Source organism: Oncorhynchus masou, chromosome 16 (genome assembly GCF_036934945.1).
Source record: "Oncorhynchus masou masou isolate Uvic2021 chromosome 16, UVic_Omas_1.1, whole genome shotgun sequence".
Classification (NCBI taxonomy): domain Eukaryota; kingdom Metazoa; phylum Chordata; class Actinopteri; order Salmoniformes; family Salmonidae; genus Oncorhynchus; species Oncorhynchus masou.
In genome coordinates this window covers 31,232,620-31,247,697 of record NC_088227.1, presented here as the reverse complement: position 1 = coordinate 31,247,697, position 15,078 = coordinate 31,232,620, and the positions used below count along the sequence as shown (strand labels likewise).

Here is a 15,078-nt window from a genome sequence, read left to right as displayed (position 1 = left end):
CCACATTAATGCCAAATCCCTGCATCACTAATACAGACTCACATACATGTGTAGAAGGCCTTCAACTGCTGGTGAGCTGGAGGATTCTCACCAAGGTGTCAGAAACTAGATTAAAACCATGACCACTTTGAGGAAGTGATGCTATAGTGGTGAATAGAGATGCTGCTGTATGGTGAGAAACTCATAGTGCTGAGACACTCTGAAAGAGGAAAGAGACAGAGAAACATACACACACAGAGACAGAGAGAGACAGAGAGAGAGACAGACAGACAGACAGACACAGAGACAAAGGAGAGAGAGAGACAGAGAGAGAGAGAGAGAGAGAGAGAGAGAGAGAGAGAGAGAGAGAGAGAGAGAGAGAGAGAGAGAGAGAGAGAGGATCATGGCTGATGTCCCTCAGTCATTTTTGGGATTGCTTGTGACCGTTTTGTACCTGCTATCAGGTAAGACAGGGGAGAGAGAGTAAGAATATGTCATTAGAGATCATAGAACACATTTATTTCACACGGCCAAACTAGTTCAGTTTACATTTGACTAACATTATGATGACATTTCTGTTGTGTATCTGTTTACTCTTATCTTCACTATTGTATAATAGACAGTATATTACACTATTATTCACACTGAAGAATATCAATAAGAATACCTATGAAATATAATGTCATCTGTATTACCAGTTAATAATTATCTGATGTCATGCTCCTTCCAGGTGTCAGTGGAGAAACTCTCTCTATGTACTCCAGAGTGGGAGATGATGTCAGTCTGCCGTGTAACAATGTGGTTTATCCAAACTGCTCCTCTACTACATGGATGTATAGCATAAATGGATCCTATGGTAGTATTCGAAAGGTCACATTGGGGGAGAGCAAAAGTGACCAGACAGAGAGACTGAATTTAGGGTCTAACTGTTCTCTACATGTTAGTGATGTCAGAGCTGAGGATGTTGGACTCTACACCTGTCGACAATACCTTACAGAGACTGGTTCACCACATGGAGGTGATGCCGATGTTGATCTGTCTGTTATAACTAGTGAGTATTACTGTTTAAATCAGAGTTTAAATGTCACTGTGTATAAGTGTGGTGTTAATAATCATATGTAATGTGAAAACAAACAACAAATTCTGTATACCGTTTTCTCTTTCTCAGTCTCCTCTACCACACCGTTGACAGATCTGAAGCCTAATGTAAATATGAGATTACGGTGTTCTCTGCTCACCGAAAGGGGAAATGGAACGTGCTCGTCAGTATTTAGTCTCAGCTGGGTCCTTAAAACAGGTACTAATGCCCAGGTCACACAGTATTCTTCCTGTGACATCACTCTGACTGTGCCACTCCAGAAGAAGGACAACAACAGGAAGTGGACTTGCACGCTGACTGAAAAGGGAAACGTGAAGATCTCCATTGACTTCACCTCCACGTTCTCAGGTATGTGTTCTTGTTATGCTATAATCTGAATGAGTTCACAAGATCTGTGATGATATTAAACCTCTTGGAACTCCCCATCCCGGATCCGGGATCGTGACTAAAGCCTCAGGCTCATTAGCATAACGCAACGTTAACGATTTCTGAAAATCGCAAATAAAATGAAAATAATGCGTCTGCTCTCAAGCTTAGCCTTTTCTTAACAACACTGTCATCTCAGATTTTCAAAATATGCTTTTGAACCATAGAAATTGACTAATTTGTTTAAGAGTATGCAAAGCTAGCATAGCATTTTGAGTAGCATTTAGCACGCAACATTTTCACAAAAACCAGATAACCAAATAAATAAAATCATTTACCTTTGAAGAGCTTCTGATGTTTTCAATGAGGAGACTCTCAGTTACATACCAAATGCGCAGTTTTTCCTGAAAGCGTCTGTGTGTAGGAGAAATCGTTCCGTTTTCTACATTGCATCTGGCTACCGAAACGACCCGAAAATTCAGTCACCTACAACGTAAAACCTTTTCCGGATTAACTACATAATATCGACCGAAACATGGCAAACGTTGTTTGGAATCAATCCTCAAGGTGTTTTTTCACATATCTCTTCATTGATATGCAGTTCGTGGAAGCTTGCTTTCCTCTCTGTATCCCATGGAAAAATACTGGCAGCTGCCTTTTGCGCACCAATTTCGGCGCAGGACACCGGGCGGACACCTGGTAAATGTGGTCTCTTATGGTCAATCTTCCAATGATCTGCCTACAAATACGTCACAATGCTGCAGACACCTTGGGGAAACGACAGAAAGGGCAGGCTCATTCCTCTCGCATTCACAGCCATATAAGGAGACAATGGAAAACAGAGCCTCAAAAATCCTGCTCATTTCCTGGATGCCGTCTCATCTTGGTTTTGCCTGAAGCTCACGTTCTAGGGCACGCACAGAAAATATCTTGATAGTTCTGGACACGTCAGAGTGTTTTCTTTCGAAAGCTACCAATTATATGCATAGTCGAGCATCTTTTTGTGACAAAATATCTTGTTTAAAACGGGAACGTTTTTCATCCAAAAATGAAATAGCGCCCCCAGAGCATCAACAGGTTAAAGTTGAATATCATACCTGATCCTTTCTCCTGATATTAGCGATATTAGTGATTGATGATGAATTTGATTGTCACGCCTTGGTCTTAGTATTTTGTGTTTTAGTTAATTAGTTGGTCAGGCCAGGGTGTGACATGGGTTTATGTTATTGTGTTGTCGTATTGGGGTTTTTGTAGGCATTGGAATTGTGGTTGATTAGGGGTGTGTTTAGTTTAGGTTTGGCTGCCTGAGGCGGTTCTCAATCAGTCAGGTGATTCTTGTTGTCTCTGATGGGGAACCGTATTTAGGTAGCCTGGGTTTCACTGTGTATTTCGTGGGTGATTGTTCCTGTCTCTGTGTAGTTTCACCAGATAGGCTGTACATAGGTTTCACGTTCCGTTTTGTTGTTTTGTATTTGTCTCAGTATTTTCATGTAATCGTCATTTGTTTCATTAAAAAACATGAGTAACTAACACGCTGCATTTCGGTCCGACTCTCTTTCTACAAACGAAGAACGCCGTTACAGAATCACCCACCACACACGGACCGAGCAGCGTGTTAACAGGCAGCGACAGCAGGAGCAGCGAAGGGAGGTCGTTATGGACAGCAGAAGCATGGAGAATACGACGTGGGATGAAATAGGCAGGGGGGCGGTCGACCCAGAGAGAGTGCAGGAGCCCGCCTGGGATTCGCTGGAGCAGTGCGAAGAGGGCTATAGGAGAATGGAGTTGGAGAGGCAATCACGACGGTGCAGAGGAAAGCCCGTGAGTCAGTCCCAAAAAATTATTGGGGGGGGCTCAGAGGGAGAGTGGCTGAGTCAGGAGACAGACCTGAGCCAACTCTCCCTGTTTATCGTGAGGAGCCAAGGAGGAGACCAGAACCGGTGTTGGAGGTGAGCGAAGCAGAGACTGTGAAGGAGTTAATGGGGAAATTGGAGGAGAGAGAAATGAGGGAGTTGCTAGTTTGGTGCTTTAGGTACAAGATTCGTCCGACGGAGCGTGTCGTGGATTTAATGGCACCTGGGTCAGCGCTCCATACTAGTCCTGAGGTGCGTGTTAGTCGGCTGGTGAAAAATGTGCCAGCCTCACGCACTAGGCCTCCTGTGTACCTACCTAGCCTTGCATGTCCTGTGCCAGTCCTGCTCTCAGGCTCTCCAGTACACCTTCACGGTCCAGTCCATCCTGTGCCACCTTCACACACCAGTCCTCCGGTGGCAGCTCCCCGCACCAGGCTTCCAGAGACTGGCGACTCTGGCTGCTCCATGCAGATTGGCAGCTCTGGCGGCTTCTTGCAGACTGTCAGCTCTGGCTGTTCCATGCAGACTGACAGCTCTGGCTGCTCCATGCAGACTGACAGCTCTGGCTGCTCCATGCAGACTGACAGCTCTGGCTGCTCCATGCAGCATGGCAGCTCAGGCTGCTCCATGCAGGCTGGCAGCTCTGGCTGCGCTAAACAGGTAGGAGACTCCGGCAAAGCTGTAGAGGCGGAAGGCTCTGGCAGCGCTAAACAGGCAGGAGACTCCAGCAGCGCAGGAGAGGAGGAAGTCTCTGGCTGCGCAGAACAGGCGGGAGACTCCGGCAGCGCAGGAGAGGAGGAAGGAGGAGGAAGGCTCCGGCTGGAGAGGCGAGGCGCACTCTTGGCCTGATAAGTGGTGCTGGCACTGGTGGTACTGGGCCGAGGACACGCACAGGAAGCCTGGTGCGGGGAGCTGCCATTGGAGGGCTGGTGTGTGGAGGTGGCACAGGATGGGCTAGACCGTGAAGGCGTACTGGAGATCTTGAGAGCAGTGCTGGCACAGGACATGCAAGGCTAGGGAGGTGCACAGGAGGCCTGGTGCGTGAGGCTGGCACCAACTTCACCAGCCGACTAGCACGCACCTCAGGACGAGTATGGAGCGCTGACCCAGGTGCCATCAAATCCCCGACACGCTCATTCGGGCGAATTCCATATTTAAAGCACCAACACAGCAACTCCCTCATTACTCTCTCCTCCAATTTCCCCATTAACTCCTTCACAGTCTCTGTTTCGCTCACCTCCAACACCGGCTCTGGTTCTGGTCTCCTCCTTGGCTCCTCACGATAAACAGGGAGAGTGGACTCAGGTCTGACTCCTGACTCTGCCACACTCTCCCTGAGCCCCCCCCAAGAAATTTTTGGGGCTGACTCTCGGGCTTCCATCCGCGTCGCGGTGCTGCCTCCTCATACCGGCACCTCTCCGCTTTCATCGCCTCCAGTTCTTCCTTGTGGCGGCGATTTTCTCCAGGCTGAGCCCAGGGTCCTTCTCCGTCAAATTCGTCCTCCCATGTCCATTCCTTTTTTTTGTTGCTCCTGCTGTTGCTTTTGCCTGTTACCACGCCACTTGGTCCTGTTGTGGTGGGTGATTCTGTCAAGGTTTTCCTTGTCGGAAGGAGGAGCGGACCAAAATGCAGCGTGGTTGTGATTCATTTTATTTAAATCAAGAGACGAGGGACTATACACGAATAAACTAACAAAATAACAAACGTGCGAAAACCTAAACAGCCCTATCTGGTGCAAAACACAGAGACAGGAACAATCACCCACAAACACACAGTGAAACCCAGGCTACATAAATATGGTTCCCAATCAGAGACAGTGACTAACACCTGCCCCTGATTGAGAACTATATCAGGCCAAACACAGAAATAGACAAACAAGACATCCAACATAGAATGCCCACTCAGATCACACCCTGACCAACCAAAACATAGAAACATACAAAGTAAACTATGGCGAGGGCGTGACAACCGCATTATCTACCAAGAGAATTCTCTTCGATTATAATCACAGCCGTATATATTCCCCCCCAAGCAGACACATCGATGGCTCTGAACGAACTTTATTTGACTCTTTGCAAACTGGAATCCATACATCCTGAGGCTGCATTCATTGTAGCTGGGGATTTTAACAAGGCTAATCTGAAAACAAGACTCCCTAAATTGTATCAGCATATCGATTGAGCAACCAGGGCTGGCAAAACCTTGGATCATTGTTATTCTAACTTCCGCGACGCATATAAGGCCCTGCCCCGTCCTCCTTTCGGAAAAGCTGACCATGACTCCATTTTGCTGATCCCTGCCTACAGACAGAAACTAAAACAAGAAGCTCCCACGCTGAGGTCTGTCAAACGCTGGTCCGACCAAGCTGATTCCACACTCCAAGACTGCTTCCATCACGTGTACTGGGATATGTTTCGTATTGCGTCAGACAACAACATTGACGAATACGCTGATTCGGTGTGCGAGTTCATTAGAACGTGCGTTGACGATGTTGTTCCCATAGCAACGATTAAAACATTCCCTAACCAGAAACGATGGCAGCATTCGCGTGAAACTGAAAGCGCGAACCACTGCTTTTAATCAGGGCAAGGTGTGACTGGTAACATGAGCAAATACAAACAGTGCAGCTATTCCATCCGCAAGGCTATCAAACAAGCTAAGCGTCAGTATAGAGACAAAGTAGAATCTCAATTCAACGGCTCAGACACAAGAGGTATGTGGTAGGGTCTTCAGTCAATCACGGACTACAAAAAGAAAACCAGCCCAGTCACGGACCAGGATGTCTTGCTCCCAGGCAGACTAAATAACTTTTTTTCCCGCTTTGAGGATAATACAGTGCCACTGACACGGCCTGCAACGAAAACATGCGGACTCTCCTTCACTGCAGCCAAGGTGAGTAAAACATTTAAACGTGTTAACCCTCGCAAGGCTGCAGGCCCAGACGGCATCCCCAGCCGCGCCCTCAGAGCATGCGCAGACCAGCTGGCTGGTGTGTTTACGGACATATTCAATCAATCCCTATACCAGTCTGCTGTTCCCACATGCTTCAAGAGGGCCACCATTGTTCCTTTTCCCAAGAAAGCTAAGGTAACTGAGCTAAACGACTACCGCCCCGTAGCACTCACTTCCGTTATCAAGGACCATATCACCTCCACCCTACCTGACACCCTAGACTCACTCCAATTTGCTTAACGCCCAAATAGGTCCACAGACGATGCAATCTCAACCACACTGCACACTGCCCTAACCCATCTGGACAAGAGGAATACCAATGTGAGAATGCTGTTCATCGACTACAGCTCGGCATTTAACACCATAGTACCCTCCAAGCTCGTCATCAAGCTTTAGACCCTAGGTCTCGACCCCGCCCTGTGCAACTGGGTACTGGACTTCCTGACGGGCCGCCCCCAGGTGGTGTTGGTAGTTAACAACATTTCCACCCCGCTGATCCTCAACACTGGGGCCCCACAAGGGTGCGTTCTGAGCCCTCTCCTGTACTCCCTGTTCACCCACGACTGCGTGGCCACGCACACCTCCAACTCAATCATCAAGTCTGCACAACGCATCACCGGGTGCAAACTACCTGCCCTCCAGGACACCTACACCACCCGATGTTACAGGAAGGCCATAAAGATCATCAAGGACAGCAACCACCCGAGCCACTGCCTGTTCACCCCGCTATCATCCAGAAGGCGAGGTCAGTACAGGTGCATCAAAGCTGGGACCGAGAGACTGAACAACAGCTTCTATCTCAAGGCCATCAGACTGTTATTAAACAGCAACCACTAACATTGAAGGCCTGCTGCCAACACACTGACTCAACTCCAGCCACTTTAATAATGGGAGTTGATGGGAAATGATGTAAAATATATCACTAGCCACTTTAAACAATGCTACCTAATATAATGTTTCCATACCCTACATTATTCATCTCATATGTATACATATATAATGTACTCTACATCATCTACTGCATTTTTATGTAATACATGTATCACTAGCCAATTTAACTATGCCACTTTGTTTACATACTCATCTCATATGTATATACTGTACTCGATACCATCTACTGTATCTTGCCTATGCTGCTCTGTACCATCACTCATTCATATATCTTTATGTACATATTCTTTATCCCCTTACACTGTTTATAAGACAGTAGTTTTGGAATTGTTAGTTAGATTACTTGTTGGTTATCACTGCATTGTCGGAACTAGAAGCACAAGCATTTCGCTACACTCGCATTAACATCTGCTAACCATGTGTATGTGACAAATAAAATTTGATTTGATTCGATTTGATTTAAAAACAGCCCCAAACATATTTATAGGAAATACTGCTTGTCTAGTGCTCTAGAGATTGGAGAAAGATTTAACAGATTGAGTAGAGAAAACTCAACAGGCAACACAGAGTCACTGGATGTGGATGCATTCTGTACTGTGATGTCACCATTACTCACCAATGAAAAGTGGTCACTCTTTTTTCAACTACTATCCAGGAAGTACAGCCTCTACTGCAAGACCAGCCTTGTCAACCACCTCCCCATCTTCTGCTGGTATTGTATTTCATACTATATCCCTTCTCAGTTGTATTGTAGATTGTATGAGTGGTACAGCATGGGGCCAAAGTCAGATGTATTACCTTGGTCAACACAAAGCATATACAGTATATGCAGTCTAACTTATGTTTTGTTCTTCACATTTGCTGTGGTGCATTTCACACTTCTCTGTTCCCATATGAATCCCTGCTTGTCTATGTAACATCCCACACCAGTGCTAAACTTTAATGACGTTAAAGTAAACTCCTGATATCAGTGATGAGTGAACAAGCACCCTGCACTCTACTGTATGTGTCTGATGATGAAGAGTTATTTAAAAGAGGATGTTTTTCTCCTCCTGAACTAGATATTAAAGGGCACAGAAGATGGTGGTGACGTCACCTTCAACGCCTCAGGAAAAATTTAATCAGAAATAGTACATCTTCCATGTGCCATCTAGATACATAAATGAGTACTGTTCCTGTTTTTTTATTTATTATTTTGACCTTTAGTTAACCAGTTAAGCCAGTTGAGAACAAGTTCTCATTTACAACTGCTACCTGGCCAAGATAAAGCAAAGCAGTGTGACACAAACAACACAGAGTTACACCTGGGATAAACAAACACAGGCAATAACACAATAGAAACATCTATATACAGTGTGTGCAAATGTAGTAAGATTAGGGAGGTTAGGCAATAAATAGGCCAGAGTGGCGAAATAATTACAATTTAGCAATTAAACACTGGAGTGATAGATATGCAGAAGATGAATGTGCAAGTAGAGATACTGGTGCAAACGAGCAACAACAAAAAATATAACAATATGAGGATGAGGTAGTTGAATGAATGCCGATTTACAGATGGGCTGTGTGTCACACCCTGGTCTGAGTATTTTGTGTTTTCTTTATTATTTTGGTCCGGCCAGGGTGTGACATGGGTTTATTATGTGGTGTGTTTTGTCTGTTTTTTTGTAGGTGTTGGGATTGTGAATTAGTAGGGTTATCTAGAAAAGTCTATGGTTGCCTGAAGTGGTTCTCAATCAGAGGCAGGTGTTTATCATTGTCTCTGATTGGGAACCATATTTAGGCAGCCATATTCTTTTAGTGTGGGTGATTGTTCCTGTTCTTGTGTTAGTTTGCACCAGTTTAGGCTGTTTCGATTTTCACGTTACGTTTATTGTTTTTGTATTGATTCGTGTTTCCTTTGTTTTATTAAACATGAATCTCAATAGCCACGCCGCATTTTGGTCCGAAACTCCTTCACATAAAGAAAGCCGTTACACTGTGTACAGGTGCAATGATCTGTGAGTTGCTCTGACAACTGGTGCTTAAAGTTAGTGAGGGAGATATGAGTCTCCAGCTTCAGTGATTTTTGCAATTCATTCCAGTCATTGGCAGCAGAGAATTGGAAGGAAAGGCAACCAAAGGAATTGGAATTGGGTGTGACCAGTGAAATATACCTGCTGGAGCGCATGCTACGGGTGGGTGCTCCTATAGTGACCAGTGAGCTGAGATAAGGCGGGGCTTCACCAAGCAAAGCCTTATAAATTACCTGGAGCCAGTGGGTTTGGCAATGAACATAAAGCGATGGCCAGCCAATGAGAGCATACAGGTCGCAGTGGTGGGTAGTATATGGGGCTTTGGTGAGAAAAAAGATGGCACTGTGATAGATTGCGTCCAATTTGCTGAGGAGAGTGTTTGAGGCTATTTTGTAAATCACATCACCGAAGTCAAGGATCGGTAGGATAGTCAGTTTTACGAGGGTATGTTTGGCAGCATGAGTGAAGGATGCTTTGTTGCGAAGTAAGAAGCCGATTCTAGATGTAATTTTGGATTGGAGTCTGGAAGGATAGTTTACAGTCTAACCAGACACCTAGGTATTTGTAGTTGTCCACATATTCTAAGTCAGAACCGTCCAGAGTAGTGATGCTGGACAGGTGGGCAGGTGTGGGCAGCGATTGGTTGAAGAGCATGTATTTAGTTTTACTTGCATTTAAGAACAGTTGGAGGCCATGGAAGGAGAGTTGTATGGCATTGAAGCTTGTCTGGAGGTTAGTTAGCACAGTGTCCAAAGAAGGGCCTGAAGTATACAGAATGGTGTCGTCTGCGTAGAGGTGGATCAGAGAATCCCCAGCATCAAGAGCGACATCATTGATGTATACATAGAAAAGAGTCGGCCTGAGAATTGAACCCTGAACCCCCATAGAGACTGCCAGAGGTCTGGACAACAGGCCATCCGATTTGACACACTCTGTCTGAGAAGTAGTTGGTAAACCAGGCGTGGCAGTCATTTGAGAAACCAAGGCTGCTGACTCTGCCTATAAGAATGTGGCGAATAACAGAGTCGAAAGCCTTGGCCAGGTTGATGAATACGTTTGCACAGTATTGTCTTTTATCGATGGCGATTATTATATCGTTTAGGACCTTGAGCGTGGCTGAGGTGCACCCATGACCAGCTCGGAAACCAGATTACATAGCGGAGAAGGTACGGTGGGATTTGAAATGGTCGGTGATCTGTTTGTTAACTTGGCTTTCAAAGACCTTAGAAAGGCAGGGTAGGATAGATATAGGTCTGTAACAGTTTGGGTCTGGAATGTCTCCACCCCTTTGAAGAGGGGGATGACCGCGGCAGCTTTCCAATCTTTAGGGATTTCAGATTATACGAAAGAGAGGTTGAACAGGCTGGTAATAGGGGTTGCAACAATTACGGTGGTTGAACAGGCTGGTAATAGGGGTTGCAACAATTACGGTGGTTAACTTTAGAAAGAGAGGGTCCTGATTGTCTAGCCCAGCTGATTTGAAGAGGTCCAGATTTTGCAGCTCTTTCAGAACATTAGCTATCTGGAAATGGGTGAATGAGAAGCAGGGGGGGCTTGGGAAAGTTTCTGCGGGGGTGCAGAACTGTTGGCTGGGGTAGGGGTAACCAGGTGGAAAGCATGGCCAGCCTGGGGAAAACTGTTTCAAAAATGTTTCTAGAAATTCTCGATTATCGTGGATTTATCGGTGGTGACAGTGTTTCCTAGCCTCAGTGCAGTGGGCAGCTGGGAGGAGGTGCTCTTATTCTTGCAAATGTCTGTTTGAAAAAGCTAGCCTTTGCTTTCATAACTGCCTGTGTATATTGGATCCTAACTTCCCTGAAAAGCTGCATTTCACAGGGACTATTCGATGCTAATGCAGTACGCCACAATGTGTTTTTGTGCTGGTCAAGGGCAGTCAAGTCTGGAGTGAACCAAGGGCTATATCTGTTCTTAATTCTACCTTTTTAGCATAGGGCATGCTTATTTAAGATGGTGAGGAAAGCACTTTTAAAGGACAACCAGGAATCCTCTACTGACGAGAGGAGGTCAATATTCTTCCAGGATACCCGGACCAGGTCGATTAGGAAGACCTGCTCGCTGTAGTGTTTTAGGGAGCGTTTGACAGTGATGAGGGGTGGTCGTTTGACTACGGACCCATTACGGACGCAGGCAATGAGGCAGTGATCGCTGAGATCCTGGTTGAAGACAACCGAGGTGTATTTGAAGGGCAGGTTGGTCAGGATGATATCTATGAGGGTGCCCGTGTTTACGGATTTAGGGTTGTACCTGGTAGGTTCCTTGATAATTTGTGTGAGATTGAAGGACGACGTGAAAGTGAAAGACCTGTTTCTGGAATCCCCTATGGTAAAAAAATGAATGGTGAATAAATGATTTGAACAATTTACATGTTTGACTGCTATGTTGTATGGGTCTTATAGTGTTCCACTGCGGGCCCAAAGATTATTTTAGTGGTGGGGCTCTATCCACTATGGATACAACTTCCTCTGCGCTTGCGCATAATCATAATTCATATGCATGCCACTAGAATATACCATATTACTAAATATGGGTGTATCAGTGATATTACTGTTCTGCTAATGTGCATGGACCTTGTAGAGGAAAAAAACTGATCCAAATGGTTGCCCAGTCAGGCAGGTATCTTTTTGAACGGCATACCCAGGGATTGTGAGTGAGCTCACTCAGCGCAGCTCCCGTAGTGCACATAGTGTAAATGGTACACTTTTTTTTCTTTCACTGTGTAAATTGACTGGATAAATTCACTGCAGTATGAAGCCTAACATTGAGTTAAAAACTTTGTTTTTCAATTTTTGCCTAAATGACATATTCAAATCTAACTGCCTGTAGCTCAGGCACTAAAGCAAATATATGCATATTGTTGGCACCATTTGAAAGGTAACTGTCACGACTTCCGCCGAAGTTGGCTCCCCTGCCTGTTCGGGCGGTGCTCGGCGGTCGTCGTCACCGTCCTACTAGCCGCTACCGATCCCTTTTTCGTTTGTCTGTTGGTTTGGTCTTATTAGTTTCACCTGTGTGTATTTTGGTTTAATTAGCTTCCCTATATGTAGTAGTTTGACCCGCCCTTGTTTTGTGCGTGTTTGTCTTTTGTTACGTGTGTACATATTAGGTCGTAGTGTATTTTATTTTCTATACTGGACACCCTGTGGTTTTGGGTTGTCTGGTATAGTGCCCTGCATTGTATTGGGCTTATCAGATAGGTGTGCAATAGTAAAGCACTTTTTTTACTCTCTCTCTGCGTCTGATTCCTGCACACACACCTAGTCCCGCGTAACACTTTGAAGTTTGTGGAAACGTGAATTGAATGTAGTAGAATATAACACAATGGATCTGGTAAAAGATAATACAAAGAAGAAAACAACAACCGTTTGTTTTCTACCACCATCTTTGAAATGCAACAGAAAGGTTCCAAATCTAGCCATCACTCTGGTTGTAATTCCGATGACAGCAGTGTATGTGCAAAGTTTCAGACTTAAAACCTCTCTGGGATATTTGGGACTCTAGCGTCCCACCTGGCCAAAAGCCAGGGAAAATGCAGGGTGCCAAATTCAAATAAATTACTATAAAAATCAAACCTTCATGAAATCACACATGCAAGATAACAAATTAAAGCTACACTTGTTGTGAATCCAGCCAACATGTCAGATTTCAAAAAGGCTTTTCGGCGAAAGCAAACGATGCTATTATCTAAGGATAACACCTCCGTAAACAAAGAGAGAAAACATATTTCAACCCTGCAGGCACGACACAAAACGCAGAAATAAAAATATAATTCATGCCTTACCTTTGACGAGATTCTTTTGTTGGCACTCCAATATGTCCCATAAACACCACAAATGGTCCTTTTGTTCGATTAATTCCGTCGATATATATCCAAAATGTCCATTTATTTGGCGCGTTTGATCCAGAAAGACACAACGTAACTACAAAATATCTCAAAAGTTACCTGTAAACTTTGCCAAAACATTTCAAACTACTTTTGTAATACAACTGTAGGTATTTTTTTACGTAAATTATCGATAAAATTGAAGACGGGATGATCTGTGTTACTGCCCCCTGTCACCAAGACGTTTTAAAGTATGATCAAACTACATGACATTTAGTGTGAAGTCACCCAGGTACATTTAGGCAAATCGTGAAGGAGATATTTACATTCACATTACATTTTTCTACAAGAATATTGTCAAATCTGTATACTTGGACTTTCATTTAGCTTTCCAGTATTAGTAGCCATATTGTAAGTTCAACATTTGCAAAACACCCAGTTTTCACAACTTCATAACTCTCCACATTCTTATGATTTTTGTCCAAAAGGAAAAGACTTGCTGTCGCACAAGGTTAGCAGCTACATTTTGCGACAAAAACAGGGGTTCCCATAAAGCCCAGCTCATTGTCTATCTAGCTAGCTTTGTTTGACCCCGATTGGTGCTTATTTCACAAAGTTACAGTCAATCAAGTGAAGAACATCCGCGTCATCGGCGTGCCGTGGAGGCGTCGCTCTCTGACCAAATTTGGTGTCCTATAGGATATACTGCACTCCAAATGATATAGTGAAGTCTGGTTACAGTCTAGGATCTCTGAGGAATGAATGTGAATGTGGTTTGATTGGTTGAAACACCATTTAGAGTTAGATTTTCACAGATTCCTTTATTTGATAATTGAACGAGTGGAAATACAAAATCGATCGTGCATGCTATATGAACCATTTTAGGATATGAAAAAGGATTTTATCTAACAAAACAAAAGTTCATGCTATCTCTGGAACCCTTTGGACGATAAATCAGAGCAAGATTTCAGAATGTAAGTCCACATTCTATCTTCAGAGGTGAATTTATCAAACCTATCGCAGTGAAAAAAAGTGTTTTGTTGTTAGGAGCTCTCCTCAAACAATAGCATGGCATTTTTTCGCAGTAGTAGCTATTGTAAATTGGACACGCAGTTATATTAACAAGAATTTAAGCTTTCAGCCAATATAACACTCTTATATGTACCGACATTTGTTGTTTTTCTAAAAATCTGCGATCGTGACACACGGCGCTGCATGATTTACAACTGTCCCGTTCACGGGATGCCTATCCCTAAGAAGTTTTTAATGAATTATAGGCTAATATTCATACCCTTCTAAGTTTGGCTATAGGCTACATCTCAATCTTGTCTGTCTTCATTGTTCTGCAGTGCTATTATGCACCTCTCCGCTGCCACAACTATTCCTTTTAAGTCTAGTGGAGTCCCAGGCCAGGAAAATCCAGACTACAAAAGCTTGATGGACACTTACTTCAATTCATTTTCTTTAGCCTACTAATAGGAGGAGAGATATAGGCTTGCTCTTCCTTGCTGAATATAAAGTAGGCTACAGCATTAACGGGCAGAGAGTTTTCCTATAGTAGGCCTATCTTAACACCGGCCTACATCCTGACAAAATAGGCCTAAAACATTACTGGCCTGCTAATGTACCTTTCTGAACCTTCTAAACGGTCTACAATAGACCCAAACTGATCCAAATAGTTGCATAATCGGGCGTAGTGTAACGGTTCTCGTCTGTCGAAGGAGAAGCGGACCAAAATGCAGCGTGGTATTTTTGAGACATGTTTAATGACGAAGAAAACGAACAAATACAAAAACAACAAACGGAGCGTGAAAAACTATACAGCCTATCTGGTGACAACAAACACAGACACAGGAACAATCACCCACGAAATACTCAAAGAATATGGCTGCCTAAATATGGTTCCCAATCAAAGACAACGATAAACACCTGCCTCTGATTGAGAACCACTCCAGACAGCCATAGACTATGCTAGACACCCCCACTAAACCACACACCCAATACCTAAAAAAAAACAAGACAAAACACACCACAATAAACCCATGTCACACCCTGGCCTGACCAAATAAATAAAGACAAACACAA

At 44.2% G+C, this 15,078-nt stretch overlaps 1 protein-coding gene across 2 annotated transcripts in view; it reads left to right on the top strand.

Annotated features, from left to right (window-relative positions):
• The first annotated feature begins 213 nt into the window (after positions 1 to 213).
• The window catches only part of LOC135557826 (uncharacterized), a 30,169-nt gene continuing 15,304 nt past the window's right edge, over positions 214 to 15,078 (top strand). The window contains exons 1-4 of one of the 2 annotated variants that reach the window (XM_064991466.1): positions 214 to 443; positions 710 to 1,030; positions 1,148 to 1,426; positions 7,796 to 7,852. In XM_064991466.1, the coding sequence (XP_064847538.1) occupies positions 383 to 443; positions 710 to 1,030; positions 1,148 to 1,426; positions 7,796 to 7,852 (718 nt within the window). In that variant the 5' untranslated portion in view covers positions 214 to 382. The remainder of the gene's footprint in view (positions 444 to 709; positions 1,031 to 1,147; positions 1,427 to 7,795; positions 7,853 to 15,078) is intronic. The other variant, XM_064991467.1, reaches the window with a different exon arrangement.